This window comes from Branchiostoma belcheri, unplaced genomic scaffold, assembly GCF_001625305.1.
Source record: "Branchiostoma belcheri isolate BF01 breed outbred unplaced genomic scaffold, Haploidv18h27 scaffold56, whole genome shotgun sequence".
Classification (NCBI taxonomy): Eukaryota; Metazoa; Chordata; class Leptocardii; order Amphioxiformes; family Branchiostomatidae; genus Branchiostoma; species Branchiostoma belcheri.
Genome location: NW_017804198.1, coordinates 1,259,881 through 1,281,434, shown reverse-complemented (window position 1 = coordinate 1,281,434; position 21,554 = coordinate 1,259,881). Strand labels below are relative to the sequence as shown.

The window sequence follows — 21,554 nt, the reverse complement described above, 5'->3', positions numbered from 1 at the left end:
TCACGGAATATTGTCTATGATCATATGTTATAAGTTATAGATATTTTTTATATAACTCCACATTTTGGGCAAAAAAAATTGTGAACCATCGGTGACTATATGTCGACGTTATATCAAAAAGATTTATCACTTAAGACATCTGATTATAGACAATATTCCGTGAAGGGGACATTTCTGCATAGGGGTACTATGCAGAAGTGTCCCCCATGCAGAAGTGTCCCTCCATCCCACAAGTCCACATTTCTGGGAGAAAATTATTGTGATCCATTGGTGGCTATGCCGACGTTGTGTCCAAAAGATTCATGAGTTTAGATACATGCAATATTTCGTTATTCCGTGAAGGGGACATTTCTGCATAGGGGTACTATACAGAAGTGTTCCCCATGCAGAAGTGTCCCCCCACCGAACTTGGCCGACAAGTCCACTTTTTTGGGCAAAAATTATTGTGATCCATCGGTGACTATGCCGACGTTGTATTCCCGAAAGGTTTATCACTTAAGATACACGATTATAGAAAATATTCCGTGAAGGGGACATTTCTGCATAGGGGTACTATGCAGAAGTGTCCCCCATGTAGAAGTGTCCCCCACCGAACTTGGCCGTCAAGTCAACATTTCTGGGCAAATATTATTGTGTTTTTCCGCCAATGAGATATAGGAGTTTACCACGTATCACATGTATCACATATCACAATCACATCTTTCAAATAGCTTTTTTTAGCATTTAATTTAACATTTTAATGTCTTGGGGTGGTAGGACTACGGCGCACAGATATGTTCAACTTTGCATATTCAAATGTTAATTGTGCGTTTTTGTTGTGTGGCGCTGTTAATATAAGTTGTAAACTTGAGTGCAGCGCCACACTGCCCTTGTTATGTTTTCATGTTTTAATGAATAAAAAAGATATATTATAGTGATCTATCGTTGACTATGCCGACGTTATATCAACAAGATTTGTCACCTAAGATATATGATTATAGAAAATATTTCGTGAAGTGGACATTTCTGCATAGGGGTACTATACAGAAGTGTCCCCCATGCAGAAGTGTCCCCCTACCGAACTTGGCCGACAAGTCCACTTTTCTGTGCAAAAATTATTGTGATCCATCTGTGATTATGCCGACATTGTGTAACAATCATTTGCTACAATAAATATTCAAAGTTTAGCTTTTTTTCAGTACCTAGGGGGCATGGCAGATAGTTGCATTTAATTTCTAGGTTTGCCTATCTTTGTAATTTTTCTGTTGTGAACTTATCTTAAATGATAAATAATCTTCAAGATAATAATAAACGAGTGTTAACTTGATTTTTACATCACTGATATTAGCTTGGTTTTTCGTTTCAACCTTCTCTCAACGTCAACCTACATGTTTTTAGTCGGTTTGACCTTTTGTCCCTGAGGGCCTTCGTAGTTTTAGGGCCACGCCCACTTCCGGTGTCAGCTTTCAAAATACCATGGAAACTCGCTGGAGATTGACAGGGGGACATTTCTGCATGGTAGGACACTTCTGCATAGAACACCGGCACCGTTTTGGAACATTCCAAATCGTGGTCCATGATCGGAAATACAACGTGTGGAATGCTTGTTGTATTCCAAAACGTGGTCCATTCCAAAACATGATTTGGAATAACACATTTTGGAATGCAACAGATGGTATGTGCCTGTGTCAACAGAAATTGCCTATCTACCAGTCTTTTCGTTACATAGTAAGTTGACTTAACCCTTCAGTATTCCAGAACAATATTCAGCAATAGAAAATGCAACATCCTTGCTCCATACAACCATGATAGAAAACTGAATGATCTTTCTCAAAGACATGGAAACCTTTAGCAACAGAGTTAAACTTGCAATTCTGGAGAGGATTGGTTAAGACATACAGAGCGGTGCATCTGGCTAAGTCTGGGTCCTTGCACATGCGTACATAAGAAGGCTCTATTTCAGACAGCTATAACTTGGCGATGCTGTTGTTCACTTTTGGGCGAAGCTATATATTTTGGAATGTTCTTGTTCTTGAGTTTTGAACAGTCCATTATTTCCATGGGAAGGGCGATGGAGTATTTTGCCCTATGCTGTATTTGCTCGGGAGCAACTGTTGGTCTTTCAAGATAATTATTGACGTTACAAAGGATCTACCAATCACGGACATAATCCACTGATGGCATCATGCCATTGATGATAAAAATTAAACGAATGAAATTGGTCAGTTGGGGGGGGGGGCTTGGCTCTGGGATTTTAGAGAGTGGTGAAGGAACGATGCATCCCGTTCCCTCTGTTATTCGTGATTTAAAAATTCGTCATTGATTAATTCATAATTTCAGATGGAGAGAACCGGTGCAATCAGACAGGTGGTTTAATGACAGTTTTCCTTCTTTTCGACGTACACGAACTGTTGTGTTGGGAATTGGACTACATTTATACATGTAACTGTGCCCGGAGGCAACTACTTATCAGCTTGAATGCCTGTAGAGAAGCATACTTTTCACAGCTACATTTCACATGCGTAGCTTGTCAAATTTCATGCATGGCATTTGCCACAGCAAGGCAAGTACAGAAAGGCAGCGCACTAGTCTTCGTCAAGTCAAATCAATCTATGACAATTTAAAACTGCAGAAAAGAGCATGAAGTCCTGTAGATTATTTATCATCATTATTAACGGTTGACAGAATTCACCAACCTTGCCTGTTGAAGAATTATATTTCCTCTTGAATGTAGGGTAGTGCAGATCACTTCAACAAAGATGAGGAACGGCTAGTAGCTCCTGCAAAGAGAACAAACATTTTCTTTTTTTCAAGGATTTTTCAATGGTGTTCCATGTTTAAGGGTATGTGAGCTGTCAACTATCTAACACTGACAATTTTCAAAAGCGCGTCGCCGCTAGTAATGACCATGATGATTTGAGACTTGGTGATTCGGTGGTCCATGACTTCATAGTTGCTTTTGTTTGAATCGTTGATTACTGTGCATTCGTGAGAAGCTCAAATCAGCCTGTAGGCCGCTTTTCATTCAGGTCATGAAGGAAGAGGTCAGGGTCAGGCAAAAATATAAAGATAGAGTTTACATCATTTAAAGTCCTAATAAATCTATACACAGATTTTTTTCCATATGGTACAAGTTCCATATGGTACAAAGTACATGCATGGTGTGGAAGTTCAAGTTTTGCCCCTCGTGGCTTGGTTAGGCCGAGAACGCATTGAACGCCCCTTGGCAACATTTTCAAGCCGCTATTTTGATGTGACGCGCCATGAATCGTGTCTTGCCCTCCCAACTATTCTAACACCTTTCCCCTTGTACAATGAACCAAAGGCGCGTCAAAGATTATGTAGGATAGTTGAGCAACAATAGGAAGACTCGCCACAGTATGGATGGTTGGCAGATTTTGTCTTTCTAGTCTGAAAACTTCATGAAATGTTAGGAGTCCATTTTACACTGTTCTTCACTGCTGTGTCGTTGGAATAGTGGTTGAACAAGTTTAGATGCGAGCTCATACTGCCTATTCTCTTATGGCCCACAGGCTATAATTATATATCATTACTGTACCAGCCAGGTAAAGGTACGTTTGTAACATGTTGTTACCTTCACGGACATAATCCACTGATGGCTAGCATCATGCCATTGATGATAAAAATGAAATGAATGAAATTGGTCAGTTGGGAGGAAGTTGGCTCGGGGATTTTAGAAAGTGGTGAAAGAACGATGCATCCCGTTCCCTCTGTTATTCGTGATTTAAAAATGCGTCATTGATTAATTCATAATTTCACATGGACAGAGCCGGTGCGATCAGACAGGTGGTTTTATGTAGGTTTTTTTTTTCTTTCCGACGTACACAAACTCTGGTGTTGGGAATTGGACTACATTTGTACATGTTACTGTGTCCGAAGGCAACTACTTATCAGCCTGAATGCCTGCAGAGAAGCATACTTTTCACAGCTACATTTTACATGCATAGCTTGTCAAATTTCATGCATGGCATTTGCCACAGCAAGGGAAGTACAGAAAGGCATCGCACTTGTCTTCGTAAAGTTGAATCAATCTATGACAATTTATATCAGGAGAAAGAAGCATGAAGTCCTGTAGATTTATCATCATTATTAACGGTTGACAGAATTCACCAACCTTGTCTGTTATGTTTAAGAAAGGTATTCCCTCTTAAAAGTAGGGTAGTGCAGATCACTTCACCAAAGATGAGGAACGGCTAGTAGCTCCTGCAAAGAGAACAAACATTTTGTGTGTTTCAAGGCTTTTTCAATGGTGTCACATGTTAAAGGGTATGTGAGCTGTCAACTATGTAACACTGACAATTTTCAAAAGCGCTTCGCCTGCTAGTAATGACCATGATGATTTGAGACTTGGTGATTCGATGGGTCAGGACTTCATATTTTGTGATAACTGCTTTTATTTGGACTGTTGAATATTCCTGAGAAGCTAAAATCAGCCTGCAGGCCGCTTTTCATTGAGGTCATGAGGGAAGAGGTGAGAGTCAGACAGAAATTTAAAAAAAAATGAGTTCATTTGAATCTCCAATAAATTTACACACATATTTTTTTACATACATGGTACATAATACACGGTGTAAAAGTTCAAGTTGTGCCCCTGGTACAGTAGCTTGGTAAGGCCGAACGCCCCTTGGCAGACATTTTTCTCGCCGCCATTTTGATGTGACGCAGTAATCATATTTGCCCTCACAACTGTTACAACACCTTTTCCCTTGTACAATGAACCAAAGGCGCGTCAATGACAATGTAGGATAGTTGAGCAACAATAGGAAGACTCACCACAGTATGGATGGTTGGCAGATCTTGGCTCGTTAGTCTTAAAACCTCATTAAATGTCGGGAGTCCATTTTACACTTCTTCACCGCTGTGCAGTAGTGATTGGAACAGCGGTTGAACTAGATGCTTCTAAGTTTAGATTTGAGCTCACACGGACTATTGTCTTTTCCCCACAGGCTATAATTTAATAATTACAGTACCAGCCAGGTAAAGGTACGTCTGTAACATGTTTGTTTTGCAGTCACGATCTGAAGCTCTACTGTCATAGGGGTCAGGAGGGTGATAACGACACAACTACAGAATTCTACACAAAGATAAACATCACAAAATCTTGATAGAATATGCATCAGACGTCATGTTTGTGATGCTTGACGTTGTCAGAAAAGACAAGATCATGTTGTGGACAAACGTTGCGGATTTTCAGTGGGAGTGAATCCGGAAAATCCATATATTGAGCGACGCACACAAGTTTGTTTTTTTTACATCGTATGTCTGGATATCGATTCTTACAATATATAGTAAGGAAAATGTTCTACTTTCTATGAGAGCTAGAGGTCATTCTTCCTTCCTTTAAACGTTTGTGGGGCAGATTCCTGTGTATATTTTGAACTAGGTTGTTGAAAGCTGAATATAGCATTGGCGTAATATTTCGAACTGGATTAGCAGACATGGTAAAAACTTTATTAGCCCTTAGGCTATTTGATTGTATACTGTTGTTAGATCTGGGTGTTAAGGAATTAATATGTTAAATTTATGCTATACACCTTTCTTTTTATGTACTATGTTCAATAGTCGTTACCATACATTGTACCGTGTACAATAGTCGTGCAGTGAAGTTCTTCTATATTTAATGGGCAACCCAGCATACTGAAGATTGGACAAATGGACATAGACTAAACAATCGAAAAAAGATAATTTGCAGAATTTCAGTTCCATGTACGCATTCCACATACCACTCTATATTTTGCTTCGACGTCATCGAGAAAAAGACATGAAAAGCTTAAGCTTTAGCAACAGAGTTTAAGTTAACTTGCAATTCTGGAGAGGGTTAGTAAAGGCATACAGAGCGGTGCATCTGGCTAAGTCTGGGTCATTGCACATGCGTACATGAGAATGCTCTATTTCAGACAGGGGTAACTTGGCGATGCCGTAGTTCACTTTTGGGCGAAGCTATTTTGGAATGTTCTCGTTCGTGAGATTGGAACAGTCCATTATTGCCTTGGGGAGGGCAATGGAGTATTGTGCCCTATGTTGTATTTGGTCGGGAGAAACTGTTGGTCTTTCTAGATACAGCAATTATTGACGCTACAAAGGATCTACCAATCACGGACATAATCCAATGATGGCTGGCATCATGCCATTGATTTTAAAAGTGAAATGAATGAAACTGGTCAGTTTGGAGGGAGATGGCTCTGGGATTTTAGAAAGTGGTGAGAGAACGATGCATCCCGTTCCCTCTGTTATTCGTGATTTAAAAAATGCGTCATTGATTAATTCATAGTTTAAGATGGAGAGAGTCGATGAAATCAGACAGGTGGTTTTATGAGAGTTTTTTTTTTTTGTTTCTTTCCGACGTACACGAACTGTGGTGTTGGGAATTGGACTACATTTGTACATGTAACTGTGCCCGGAGGCAACTACTTATCAGCCTGAATGCCTGTAGAGAAGCATACTTTTCACAGCTACATTTCACATGCATAGCTTGTAAATATACTAGTAATGTACGGCATTTGCCACAGCAAGGGAAGTACAGAAAGGCATCGCACTAGTATTCGTAAAGTTAAATCAATCTATGACAATTTAAAACAGGAGAAAAGAGCATGAAGTCCTGTAGATTATTCATCATTATTAACGGTTGACAGAATTCACCAACCTTGTCTGTTATGTTGAAGAAAGGTATTTCCTCTTGAAAGTAGGGTAGTGCAGATCACTTCACCAAAGATGAGGAACGGCTAGTAGCTCCTGCAAAGAGAACACACATTTTGTGTTTTTTCAAGGCTTTTTCAATGGTGTCACGTGAGTTGTCAACTATCTAACACTGACAATTTTCGAAAGCGCGTCGCCTGCTAGTTATGACCATGATAATTTGAGTTTTGGTGATTTGGTGATTCGGTGGACAATGACTTCATAGTTGCTTTTGTTTGAACCGTTTATCACTGTGTATTCACGAGAAGCTCAAATCAGCCTGTAGGCCGCTTTTCATTGAGGTCATGAAGGAAGAGGTCAGGGTCAGGCAAAAATATAAAGATAGAGTTCACATCATTTAAAGTCCTAATAAATCTATACACAGATTTTTTTCCATATGGTACAAGTTCCATATGGTACAAAGTACATGGTGTGGAAGTTCAAGTTTTGCCCCTCGTGGCTTGGTTAGGCCGAGAACGCATTGAACGCCCCTTGGCAACATTTTCAAGCCGCTATTTTGATGTGACGCGCCATGAATCGTGTCTTGCCCTCCCAACTATTCTAACACCTTTCCCCTTGTACAATGAACCGAAGGCGCGTCAAAGATTATGTAGGATAGTTGAGCAACAATAGGAAGACTCGCCACAGTATGGATGGTTGGCAGATTTTGTCTTTCTAGTCTGAAAACTTCATGAAATGTTAGGAGTCCATTTTACACTGTTCTTCACTGCTGTGTCGTTGGAATAGTGGTTGAACAAGTTTAGATGTGAGCTCACACTGCCTATTCTCTTATGGCCCACAGGCTATAATTATATATAATTACTGTACCAGCCAGGTAAAGGTGCATTTGTAACATGTTGTTACCTCCATGAAAAATGGAGGTATTGTTTTTGGCCTGACTGTGTGTTTCTCTGTGTGTGTGTTTCCGCACTTATAATAACTTCATAACGCATTTATGGATTGTAATGATATTTGGTATGCATTGGGTATGTATTTGGTATCAGCAAGTCTTAGGAAGACGAAGGTCACGGTGAAATTTGGGCCTCCTGGTGGATGACCTTGGTACTGCAGCAGAACTTACGGTCTTTGTATCTTTTGTCCTAAACATGCTTGATTTTTTGGTGACAGATGGCTTATCCTGTCAGGAATAAGCGGTGTAAGTTTGGTCCCCCTAGCAGCTTGTTCTTATACTGCAGGTTAGTTTCTGGTAAAAACTTTTAAAGCCAATAAGTCAAGATAGGAACAACATATTTTCATCATTTTTTTGGATGTAGGTAGCTGAGAGAAAGTTGAACATAATTAAATGCAAATTATGCAAATGAGGACTTAGTTTGCATAATTAAAGAGGACATTCTATAATTACAGTGTCTTATATAATAGTACTGTTATACACGCAATATATCTAATCTGTGGCAGGCGGAACACCAGCAGATACCAATTATGCAAATGATGACCTTATTGGCATAATTAATGTGAACATTTTGTGACTCCTTATTGGTGAATGATGGGAATTTTATACCTTGTGACATGTGTAAGTTACTTAAAGGTTAACACAACTATGCCTTTATTATGTTAATATGGAGGTCATTTGCATAATTAATGAGGACATGTTAAAATGAAGTATGACAAAGTACAGAAATTTTACACGAAAAAAAGTCATTTGAATTTAGAAAATCATAAATTAAACTAGATTATGCTAATTACGACCTTGTTTACATTGTCAATGAGACAAAAAACATTTACAAAAACTCATATTTCATGGAGGTGTTAGATCTTCGAATTCTTGTCTAATAGTGAACTCTTGTTTCTTGTCAGCCATATATTGTTTCTACGATTTCAGACTGAGGCTGCAGTACACTTCACCACTGCGAGGGAGTGAGCTCAAGATGCCTCCCCAACACCAAGAAGACGGCATTTGCAAGCCAATTCAGAACATTTCCCTCCGTTTTCTAGATACAGTGTATATGTTTGTGAGAAAGTTATTAAATCGTTACTTAGCCAAGTTACGTCACCATCCCATTCTAGCTCTGGTCCGTTACTCTGATTACTCCTTGCCAAACGGTCTGATCTACTAATCTTCAAGCAGATCCCATGATGGCAAAAGATAGTATCAAACTTGCGTATTGGACCCTCTCTGGCGACTGGGTACTGTCTGGGCAATTTAACACTGGATTTTGCCAGCCTAGGACCTGCTTGGAGTTTACTGATCTAGCACCATCTAAATATTTACCCAATATGGACAGCCTGCTTTTACAAAAATTCTAGCTATGAAATGTTTCTTCGAAACAGTGCAGCATACAGTACTTTCCATTGGCATTTTTGTGGATGTGGATTGGATTTATTATTATTATTCATATTCTGAATGGCGGTCTTCATGTCAATTAGAAAAAATTGAGAGTAGCCTAAAGATACAATAATGTCTCTAGGTGCCTTTTTCAGGCAGCTATGTTTCTGGTTCTGTTACAACAAATATTATGTTACTTATATTATGTTACAAATGTTACATGCAAATCAAACACAAAGCTTTATTTTCAAGTGCAATACATACATACACATACTAGTAACTTGAACAACTTTAGATATAAAAACATAACTAAAATGTCTATAAACACTACAAGAAGTACACATATATAAAAAGAAAAATGGGACTACAAAACTACATTCTGCTTCTTCCAACAATTGTCTTGAAATATGGTATCTAGTTAATTGTAGAATTACAAACTACGACTATATTATTTTAGAACTGACTTGGCTTTACTTTTCGAATACTTCGAACCTCTGCGCCCAAATCTAACAAAACAATATAGACAAGTAGATGAGTGTGATAAGTAGATTAAGAAAAATCTAACAGGATCCATACAAACAGTTTCCGGGTTTTGCTTAGAAAAAACTGTCTTGTTCCTGGGTAGAAAGAACTAACAAACAAATAAAAAGCTATGTTAGCAAGAAATGAAAAGCTGTGATACAAAGACTTCATGCTAAGAAAAAGCTTCACATCCGAGTATATCCATAAATCAATATGCAATATTTATGGGTTCACCACACCACAAAGTAGTGGTGAACCCATATTGCTTTTTCTGATGTTTCTTCTCCTTCTCCTTCTTCTTCTCCTGCCATTTTTTAAATGGATTCAGCTTCTTCATTTTAGGGCCTAAGGTCCTGAAATTTGGTATGGAGGTACAGTGGGCAAATACCCCTAGGCGTTTTTAAATTTTTGTGATACAAGCTTTTACAATCGTTTTAGTTGCTTTTTTAGCGGTCCCCATAGGAAAGTACTGTGGGGGCGTACGTGCGTGACGTAATAAGAAAGGAATTCGGCGGTATGCCCATATATGGGCATGCAAGCATGGACCTGACGCAGACCAATCTATTCTTCTTGCTGATTGGCTGTTGGATTTGATTGGTTTAACTCAATTAACACCTGTTCAAAGCCATTCCATTTTGACAGTATGAACTCAAGTGTTTTGGTAGGTACAGCACAGGCCACGAAATACGCATCGATTTTCGAGGGACGTTCTGCGGGAGAGTGCAGGACGCTGTGCGGGACTTCCCTCGGGAGAGTGCGGGACGTCCTCCGGGAGAGTGCGATACGTTCTGCGGGAGAGTGCGGTACGTCCAGCGGGAGAGTGCGGTACGTTCTGCGGGAGCCAGACATTTTGCTCTTCTCTGTTGGAACAACGCAAGTTGGAGGTCAATGACCTGCGCCCGGCGTGTAAACAAAAAAGTTACGCGGTACGTAATGTGTATCGTCGGCGCGCGCGCCACGGTATCAACAATTTTCCGCAATCTTTACCAACTAGTATTATCTAGGTTCTGTTATCGATCTCCGAAGAATCACCAAAATTGTAGAGTGTACAGGCGTTCGTTTGTTGTTGCTGAGAACATCGCGAGACGGCTTCCTGGCGAGCGTCGAGGGCTTGCATGCCCGACAGTTTTCGAAGATTGGACAGGGAGCGGCTGTAATATTAAAGGAGCCGGCGGCTTCTGCTAGCCGGGTTGATAGTTAAGTAACATCAAGGTGGTTCAAAAGCAAACCTGATAAAGAAGGAAACCCCGTAGTTAATAGTTGAAAGTCTTGGTGGCTTGAGGCGATCGATACCGCCATGCTGTTTACTTTTTATGACATACAATGCAGTGAGTGATGTGTATCGCACCGAGTTAGCTCGGTTGGAAACGCGCAAGGCGGCAATCCCAGGCATTGCAAGTTCGAACCCCAGTGCATCGGACATAAATATTTTTAGCAATTTAACATTTTTAACAATTTTATAATTTTTAACAATTTTATCAGTTTTAACGATTTTAACAATTCTGCATTTTAACAATTTCAACATTTTTTTTTATTTTCGTTGTTTTGCTTTTAACATTCAAAAACTGATTGTTCTTACTCAAGAATGTCAATAACTTAGAATGTTAGTCTTTTGTATTTTTCCAACATACAAACTAAAATCACTTTGATGTTGTCACAAAAGTATTGAGCTGACAAGAGAGAAGGAGTACGGTACTCTGCCAGTGTGAAGAATCTACAGAGGTATTACCAGTCACTAGTAGCAAGAGATAGACCACATTGAATGATGACGATGAGGACGAATCATATGAAGTACTATCATAGCTAGTACAGAAATTCTACTGCTTTACTTTACTTTCTTTCACTCTGTACATGCAATTAGCTCACTGGCATGATTTTAAAAATAAAGGTTATGATAATCATATTATATGTATAGCTTATTCAATGTATGGCTTCATAGTTTATGTGATTGTTAATAACACCTGCACAGAGCATTTTCATACTGACAGTATGTCTTTATTCAAGTGTTTTGGTAGGTATTTCAAGCTTTTCTGCTCCAGCATTGGAATGCGGGGCATGAACGTTTTTTTTTTTTGAAAATCAACAGTTTGCATTATGCAATTAAAAATCCTAACCAATAAAGTAGGGAATAGCTATCCAACTGTTGTTTTAGTTGTATGTTACTTCATATTATAGTTATATCAATGTAAATCATTGTTTTCCCTTGTGTTTCTCATTCTTTCCCTGCCATGTCGTAAAATGTGGTGAACCCATCGCTGTATTTGCTCCAAAGCAAATATTGGCCTTTCTAGTTTTAGAGGCCTTATAATCACCGCCTGAACACCCGTTTGCTTAGAATTGATTGAAGGAGGGAACAGAAATGAAGAAATATTTTAAGCTATGTTTTCTACATTTTGCACAGTAGATAAATATACACTTGCAAAACTCTAGTGAATTAATTTTTGTTGTTTTTATTTCACAAATTCGCCCCACATTTAGCAATACTTAATACCTCCAATAGTCTATTGACCCTGAAAAAATTTCTTTGTTTTTATATCCATTTAACAGTTTAAAGTGCACAGAATAACGTCATATTTAATACATCTTGATACAATGTATGTATTGATGCGTGGCTTTAACATGCAGTTCTGGAATATATGTCGTCTGCCTATATATGATATATAAGCTATATATACAAGCAATTGTAAGCTCCAAATATGAATATAAGCAATAATTTTTTTTTCCTTTTTGTTTGTTTGTTTTCTTTGCAGCTAATTGTCATTAATATATTCTTACGGTGCACTTGTACTGTATACTAGCATGCACTGTGTTTGTGACTAAAAATATTGGATGTATACATTTTATTACCTACGCCAAGAAGGTTATGTTTTCAGTAGCGTTTGTTTGTCCGTCTGTTTGTGAACAGCATAACTCAAGAAGCTTAATACACATTGTCATGTAACTTGGGAGGTGGGTAGGTCTTGCAATTGGTGAGACCTAGATATGATTTAATATCGGGCCCCCTGGGGGGTTTTGTTGGTGCTGCAGCAGAACTTTCGGTTTTGATATCTCACGATTTGGACATGCTAGGGTCACGAATTTCGGTTGGTAGGTAGATCATGGGTTAAGGAAGAAGTGACATGAGTTTGGGCCCCCTAGCAGCTTGTTCTGGAACTGCAGGAGCGTTTCTTGAAAAATCTACGAAGGTCGATAACTTAAGAACCGGTTGACGGATTGTCATGATTTTTGGTATGTAGGTAGCTAACGTGATGCTTGACATAATCAGATGACAATTATGCAAATCAGGAGCTAATTAGCAGAATTCATGAGGAAATTCTGTAAATCTGCTTCATTTGATAATAGGACTATGAAACACTTGTGACATGTAATTGAGAACGAGAAAAACATCTGAGCATATAGATTATGTAAATGAGGACCTAATTTACATAAGTAATGGAAAATTGTTATAATTTCACAGTTGGAAGTTAGTTGGAGCTAAACATCAATGAAGAGAATTTATTCACGTTATGACCTCATTTGCATAATTTATGAAGAAGTGCTAGAATAGCCTTTTTTGTAAAGATAAGGCTGTCGTTTGGTGGAGAATATTATCAACTGATGTAATCCATGCAAATGATTAAAATTGTATAATTCGTCAAACGGAAGGGTTAACATCTTTTGCCGAAGGTATGAGATCGTGGAACTCTTGTTATTAATATCTTCGGTACGCAATGTACGATTTAGTTCAGTTAAACTAAATTCCGTATACTTCATATTCCTGGTTACAATCAACAAACAAGCCTTGTATTCTGGTCCTACGTTATCTACAAATAAGAATATATAATGTTTCCTTCTTGGCAAAAAGATTCTCCTCTTTCGCTCTCTTCCCTTGTAGTTTCCTAATTTAGCAATGAGGCATACGTCTGCAAAAGGAAACAACAGGTAAACAACACTCTTTGATCTTTCCAATTTAAGAAAAAAATAGATAGTGGAAACGGTAGTTTTTGTAATAATACCCTTAATTACCATTTGATAATTTAAAGGTTAATTATTTTATAAGATTTAATTAATTAATTTATACATGTATAATTATTCTTGAAAAAGACGAATAAAGTCGAAACCGGTTGAATTCCGCCTCATCGCTGTCATTTTCCCACAACGCTACAAATGATGCATTTATATAAAACGCTATCTTGTGATCTTAAACAGAAAAAAATAAATATGAATATAAATCCTCATATGTAAAACTTTACCTTGTGATCTTGAATAATCCGATCCAGAGTTGCCTTTAGCTCCGGGAAAGTTGGTCTGTTCTCAGGAAGAGTTTCCCAGCAGCTCTTCATCACTTCGTAACTGTTCGGTACAAAATATTTACATCAGTGAAACAAGTCAGTTAGTCAAATTAGGGTGTTATGTAACTTTACGTAGCAGTACAAATTTATATATACTAATCCCTCATGTCACACACACACACACACACACACACACACAAACGCACGCGCGCGCACACACACACACACACACACACACACACACACACACACACACTTGAATACAAGTCCGCAGACCTACACATCTTGAGGACATAGAGCGGGTTTCTCCAGCCTGTAGCCACTTGGGAGAAGCTCCATAAGCTCTTTGCCTGTCATCCTGCCGTACGGCTGTTTACCTGGAAGGGAAAATTCATAGGCTGTTGTTTACTTCAAATTAATAAGTAAGGAATCTGTATATATGGCATTTGTGGTCATCACACATGTATGGATGTGACACATTATTAATATGTATGACATCTCGGAAGAACTGTCACAGAACAGCTTATACAATGGTTAAAAGTTAATGATTGATTTTAAGAAAATGTAATAACAGATTTTTTCGCTGATTTTGACGGGATAACTACATGTATAACCTGTGTCACCACACCAGCAAATGTGCCTCCAATGTTTAAACATTCCATGAAACTATACATACGGCACTCTTACCCATTGTCATGATCTCCCACATGAGGATTCCAAAGGACCATCTGAAACACGGAAAACACAGTCATACCCACATGAACATACACTAGAGTAAGTAATGATATGGAGATAATATGTAGGCAATACCACAAAAATTTAGACCTGTTTCATAGGAGGTTAAATGTTTACTGTGTTATAGATGGCTAAAACTGCCATATATGTATAATACATACACATCGCTTTGGGTGGTGTACACCTGGTAGAATAGGGACTCGTATGCAATCCACCGGATGGGTAGCTGGCTCTGAACGGGAAATAACAATGTTAAGAACACATGCGATTGTTGACCTCACCAAATGACTTGTACCTGCTATACATCACCCTAATCCATTGGCTCTTCGATACCTCATTATCACATATGAGATTCAATTCAAGACATTTCATTACATTCAATCAACAATGTACACCACTGCAATGCATTGCGTGTAAATGACTTATGACGCAACGAAATACGATTTTGGGCGTGATACTATCATCTCGCTTACAAGCTTAAATTGATCACATTTACATGATGTCTTTAGCCTTCCTTTGAGAGACATATCACTAATATGATATTGCATGGTGTCCATTCATCCAAGACAAATGGGTTTAATAAAAGATATCGAAAACGGTAACATTTAGTGTTTTGTCTGATTGTCTACGAGTCAGGTGCTCAATAGCGACATCATGGTAAATGCAATCAGATACTGATGTGGTTTTTGTTACGATTTATGGAGTAAAATCATGCATGGAGTAGGGGAGTTGCTGTATATGTTTGCTCTTGTTATTGTAGATGGATATCTACCTGTGTGCTCGTGACGTACTCAGACTCCTCGTAGATATCCCGTGACAGACCAAAGTCTGAGATCTTGGCCGTCAGGTCCTTCCCAAGGAGCACATTCCTGGCGGCAAGATCACGGTGGACACACTGAATTGACGAAATAGAACGTTTCATAAAAGAACGTGTCTCACATAGTGAGAAACAGTGATTTTTCTTAAATTTCAAAGCACGCTAATCGCCTTATGTTGTAATAGTAGAAATTACCCGAGTGCATTTTACCCTGGAGAAAACAATTAACATGAAACCCGCCGTACTTTGTCTATTTCAAAATCCCCCTGAGACAATAACATGCTCTATACATGTGTACCTGCATGGAAGCCAGGTGAGTCATCCCATTTGCTATGTCTATACCAAACGTGATCAGTTGTTCCATCGGCAACAGAATCCCGTTGTTTCTGTTGTCTGTCCGGTTCATCTCCGTAGGACGGTTGTTTCTCAGCCAGTCCTTCAGACATCCGTTGGGTGCGTACTCAACCACAAGTGTCAGCGGACCTAAGGCGGATCGTTTTCACAAATATTTTGACATTATATAGACAAGATAGTTAAAAGACCTTTTACAACTTACAGGACAACAATCGTGTTACCTGTCGCATGGGCATGAGCACATAATTTGAGCTACTTTTTCTTTGAAATTGGAATGTTCATGTAATTTATTTTACCCATGGATAAATAAATAAGTGGGCCATCGTTCTTTGTTGAAGGTGAACATGACATGCATGTGAAAGTTACTTTACAATTGCAAATACAAGAATAAAGCCAATTTGAGTTTTACCTCCCACCGTGCATGCACCGACCAGACTGATAATGTTGTCATGACGACCGACTGTGACCAGAATGTCCAGCTCTCCAATGAGGTCCTCTTTGTCCTTTTCCTGTGAGAAAGCTGAGAAAACATAAAAAAATTCCAAACATAAAATGTGTCATTTATAAAGTAATAGTCTTACTGACGGCTTGTAACTGACCAAACCAAACTAGCTATTTCAAGTTCTATTTGACGTTTCATAGATGTGAGCTGAAACACAAAATGAACATAATGAAAAACAGATCATGAAGGGTTTCATAACCTTCCTCTCTATATAATTCATTTATAATTATATTCTTATTATTTATAAGTCATTTATTTTTTTCTCTCCTATATACTATTATACTTTATACGAGTACTATGGGCATATGTGACATCTAAAAACAGCACCTTTCAGTGTCTTAACCGCCACAGTCTGGGTGATGCCTCTCTTCCTCAGCTCCCCCATACGAACTTCTCCAAACTGTCCCTTCCCCAGGATTTTACCGAGCTTCAGGCTAGAACGGGAGATTTCCCAGCCAGGGTGAAGTGGTCTGCTTCCTTTAGCAGACTCCTAGAAGTCAAATGTTAACAACAGGTTTGTACATACGAGCTACTTTCCGGGGAACATCTGCAAGCTCATCTGCCAGAGGGAGGTGCTTTCCTTCTACGTTTCATTCTTACTGACAGTCAAGTCCAAAACATTCTCGCCCTGTTTCCACCTTCAATGTCAGATTTGTATCGGAACATTTACGGTCAATTCAATGAAACGTAATTGAAATACTCATTGTTTGAAGCACAATGCACATGACCTAGCAACACAAACCCAACATCTTCATCTTGACGAGGTAAAGAAGCCATGATACCTGATTGTCCTTCAGCTCTTGAAGGGACTTCTGCAGTTTTGCCCTCGGCCCGATCTGAGGAACGAGCTCAGCAAGCATGTCACTGGTTAGCGACATGGCTCCTTCCCCGTCTACTTTGTGCCCTGATGAAGACCATTCCTCACATCAACATCTGTACCTGTATAGCCTGCATAACCGCCGACACTAGGCGTAACACACAAACTTCGCAGGTGCACACTAAGAGATCCAATTTTGCCATTAAACACTTTTTTGTAGCTGTAGAAATAAAGGTATCCTTTTTTCGGTATAAGAAGTAATAATAAATATGATTAGAATAAGAAATCGAATAATTCAACTTACGCTTGAATGCTGCAGCATACTGGCCAAGCCCCTTGGCTATGAGGAAGTCCACTACGTCGTCAACAGTGACGAGGTCTACGATGCTGTAAATAGTCTGTAGTACATACACAACGTGAATTACATTGGGCTAGACGTTAACGTCTGCCAAACCTAACTTGGGACAAATGTGCTAGAAAACTAAAATATTGATCGGTGTATCGGTGACAATGTATATTGATAAAGTTACCATTTCAGTTGTATACACATAGTAAAAGCCCTAAGTATACAAGCAGTAAATGTAATTCTAAAATGGAAGAAAGTGTGAATCAAAGTTTATTACCGTGTCATACGGTGAAAGGTCTTCTACTATTGCTGCAGGATTCTCAACTGATTCATCTATGGACGGTTCGTTTTCCGTGATTATCGTCAGGTCTATCTGAGGATCGGTAGAGTCCCGGTCGCCTTCGTGGTTCCTTCTTCTTTAAAATACAATTTTACGATGGCAATACGAAAATATGTTTTTAAACGTTTATTGTCTTTTAACTAAACAATACATACATAAAAAAAACAATGAAACAAACACAACAAGTACAGATACAAAAGTGATCCACGAAACCAAGGATAATTAACAAACAAACTGACATAAATATACAAGGTTAATAAAAACTATTAAATAAAAATGTACTAACATAGCACAATACATTAGACACACAACAATCTACATGTATGTGAGAGTGGGTACCACTAATATGTAGCTAGAACCAGCCAGAGATACAAAACAAGCAAGCATTTTCCTTCAAAGACATTCAGATTTTCCCCACAGATAGATATCAGTATGTTATGGAATAGGGCCTACTGAAGTTATTACATTAAAAGAATGATCAGAACATTGACTTTACCCAGATATTGCTTAGGGTGTCTTTAACATGATTGTACCAGTCATTGTACAAAGTGCTTAGTTATGAGACACATTAATAGATTATGTTTGCTATCTATATTATGTGAATAGAGTCTTTACTTACCTATAACAAACTATCCCCACTGTCACCAGAATAACCACCAGCAGAGCAGACACACTGCCGCCAACGATAGCAGAAACAGGTACAGGTTGGTCTGTAAGGTAATCATTATAACATGTAAGTTATATCAATTTAGAATGGAAAGCTAATACACCACTCTTATTTCTACCAATGCAGTAACGACGCTGTCACAAACAACATGGACAAATAGGCTCTTTCCTAACAATAATATCGGTTGAATTATATCAAATAGAACCTTAAGAGAGAGTGTTAACCAACTATTATTAGCAATCGCATTTATGGTTTAAAAAAACTCTTGGCCCTATGCACGTCTGGCGAAGATAATAAAAGATATGATTGTTAACTTCGAATGTTATGCATACAGGTCTGTTGTTTTGTTCCCGATTAAAAAAAATATTTAGTAGCTTTAGAAACGAAAACAGCTCGAATTTAAATGACATGCATGGCTATTACCTTTTTTGGTTGGAGCCATTCTTATTTAATTTGGTATACTCACAATATTCCAGCGTCCTTACGATGTTACAGTCGCTGAAGATGCTTCCTCCTGCACTATTTGACGCTCGAACCCGAATGCATAGTTTGTATACGGGTCTAGGTCTAAAATAACAGTAGTGGTGATGTCGCCCGTAGTTGTAACTTCAAGGAGAAACTCATATTCAAAGCACGACTCCGATGCTCCATATTGAACTGTGTAGTTACGGATATTGCCGTTGGGTTCTATCGGAGGATCCCAGGTCAGGTTGACAGAGTTGTGTGAGATTGGTAGGGCAGCCAAATTGCGGGGAGGACCGGGAGCTGCAAATGTAAAATACAGAGGCCTAGAAACATTATCTCTGGTACACACTAAACTGATATAGGATGCACGTTCAACTTTCTTATTTTATCTATTCAGGTTGCAACAGCAGGAGCACTAGCAACACACGATGCTGTGCTACACACGTTTACATTATATATTGTTGTGTACATTATATATATCTAAAGAGGGGCCACTATCACGTAAAGGGCTGTCAAAGCTAAATATGATTCTTACGTGTTTCGTCTGTAGTTCCTGTCCCACTGTTGAGATCACTCCACCCTAACGAGGTGTTCATCCGCACTTGAACATCGTACATGGCTCCTGGTCGTAGGTTGTGAATGTAGACATCGCCCGCCCCAATAGAAGCTCCAGCTGACGTCCATGATCCCCAGTCCTCTGTGTCACTCTGTTTATAGCGTACTTGGGAGTCGATGATGCTGAGGTTACCGGATACTCCTACCGTCCAGGTAACGTGGAGGGTTGTAGAGTTCACTGTGGTGACGCTCACTGTCACGTCTTTAGGACTTTCTGGAGACAGTAAGTCATTTTCTGTCTTTTAGGACTTTCTGGAGACACTTAAGTATTTTGTTACGGCGTCTTTGGCTACAACAGCGCATTATCAATAGAAATGGCTGCAGATATCCCTTAAGTAATAAAGTGTTCAGAACTTTAAAAAAATGAGTAATTAGCTAAGTAAAGAAAATTTTCAAGATACAACATATTTTTATACAACACTTTTTGCTACCAAAAGTTTTAACGTTTTAGTGTTAGGTGGATTTCCAGTTAAATGTGCTTGAATTTAATTATAAAGAGTAAGTCAAGTTTGTCAGAATGCAGACACTTTACATTACAAAATTGACTAGTAGACCAGAACATCGCCATTTTATTGTATGCAAAAGAAAGATGACCTACCCTGGTCACAAAATGCACCGTACCATCCGTGTGCACATGTGCAGATATATAGTCCTGACTCAACAGGTCCTGACGTGAGGGCTCCACCATTCTGGCACGGTCTGAATGATGAGACTGTAAAAAAACAATAACGACAGGCATTGTTGTTCTGATCTTTCAATTGCCAAACTCTTGTAGACACAATATCACAACGACGTCAGGGGCTTTTCGACACTGTGTTGCTACCAAAAGTTTTAGTGTTATATCATTGATAACACTATATCATATGGACTAAATCCAATTTTAAACGAAAGATACACAGAGTTCTCAGTATGCTACCCAAAATAATATTTCTGTCCTGAAGAAAGTTTAAATTATAAACAATCTTCATTTTATGATAGTAATAACGCATACACAAAGTTCAAAGTAGAATTTCGAACACGTACCAAAAGAAGTAGCCTGTCTGATCATCATGATCGTTTTCTTCAAGGAATACTGGTAACGCCTCCAAGTGTACCAGACGATTCCATCTGCACTGGAGCAGGAAGCTGAAGGTACTGAGCAACCTGTCAGATACTGTCCGTTCAACAAGGCGTAACCACAACTTGGAGTGTACCACCAGCCTCCTTGTCCGAATGTACCCGCACAGTCGGTACTACTGACACCGTCGTTATCTTGATCTGTTGTAGAAAACTGTCTGTTGTTGATGCTGTGACGTGTAGTCGGCGGGTCCAAACTATCACCAGCATCCCCGCTGTACCCATCGATCGTTGCCGTGTACTTGCTGCTGGCATCTCCCACAGAAAACGTGCTGTACCGCGCAAACCGGCTGTTTATTTCCCAGTCTTCCAGGTACACGTACAGTTCGTTTTGTTTCTGTGTCGTCAGGCTGTGGATGTTCCCCAATCCCAGCCAGTATTCTCCACTAGGATTACCGAACCCCTGCTCGTACTCAGTCCAAGTCTTGTTAAACGGTACAGACCCGTCCTGTCGCCGCTGTATGACCGTCCACCCACCGCCATTAGTGACCATGTCACAGTAGGCTTGGAATGGTTGAGGGTGGCCGATGGTGTAAACATGACTGTGCCGAATCCCGAGTGCGAACACGTCAGTACAATCTTGGGGCGAAAGGATGTCTGGAAATGATATAGAATAAGCGCCTGTTGCAATTGTTACATGTATTGAATATCTCACACGCGTGATTTTCTCGCTGATTCAGTCTATGCAATTTCCATACTTGGCTCCCATGACAAAAAAAGACGTGTATATAGCAGCAAATAGTATAATACTTCTTATGAACTTTCTTTGACCTTAGTTATTTCCTGTCAGTGTAGTCCCCGTGTCCAGTACCAGTACAAACACTTTACTAAACAGGGAGAAAATGAGCCAATGACAAAAGTCCGGAATCCGTATATTCAGGTAATAATTAATAGGTTAACTTAACCCTATTCAGATCGGGCTTTTTTTGGTCATCATGACTAGGTTTTTGAGGCCCGCAGAACTCATCGCAGGACAACCAATTTTTTCAGAGGATGGTTCAACCCTATCTAGACCGGGCTTTTTTGAC

The 21,554-nt window shown here is 39.1% G+C and overlaps 1 protein-coding gene across 1 annotated transcript in view; it reads right to left on the bottom strand.

Moving 5' to 3' along the window:
* Nucleotides 1-12,902: 12,902 nt before the first annotated feature.
* The window catches only part of LOC109481495 (tyrosine-protein kinase receptor Tie-2-like), an 11,598-nt gene continuing 2,946 nt past the window's right edge, over nt 12,903-21,554 (bottom strand). The window contains exons 6-22 of the mRNA XM_019784074.1: nt 20,546-21,105; nt 20,032-20,122; nt 19,331-19,624; nt 19,000-19,095; nt 18,283-18,373; nt 17,601-17,739; nt 17,282-17,375; nt 16,943-17,064; nt 16,488-16,650; nt 16,068-16,178; nt 15,603-15,787; nt 15,260-15,382; nt 14,649-14,719; nt 14,440-14,480; nt 14,033-14,129; nt 13,714-13,813; nt 12,903-13,383 (exon numbers count right to left, since the gene is read on the bottom strand). Of these exons, the coding sequence (XP_019639633.1) occupies nt 13,360-13,383; nt 13,714-13,813; nt 14,033-14,129; nt 14,440-14,480; nt 14,649-14,719; nt 15,260-15,382; nt 15,603-15,787; nt 16,068-16,178; nt 16,488-16,650; nt 16,943-17,064; nt 17,282-17,375; nt 17,601-17,739; nt 18,283-18,373; nt 19,000-19,095; nt 19,331-19,624; nt 20,032-20,122; nt 20,546-21,105 (2,402 nt within the window). The 3' untranslated portion in view covers nt 12,903-13,359. The remainder of the gene's footprint in view (nt 13,384-13,713; nt 13,814-14,032; nt 14,130-14,439; nt 14,481-14,648; nt 14,720-15,259; nt 15,383-15,602; nt 15,788-16,067; nt 16,179-16,487; nt 16,651-16,942; nt 17,065-17,281; nt 17,376-17,600; nt 17,740-18,282; nt 18,374-18,999; nt 19,096-19,330; nt 19,625-20,031; nt 20,123-20,545; nt 21,106-21,554) is intronic.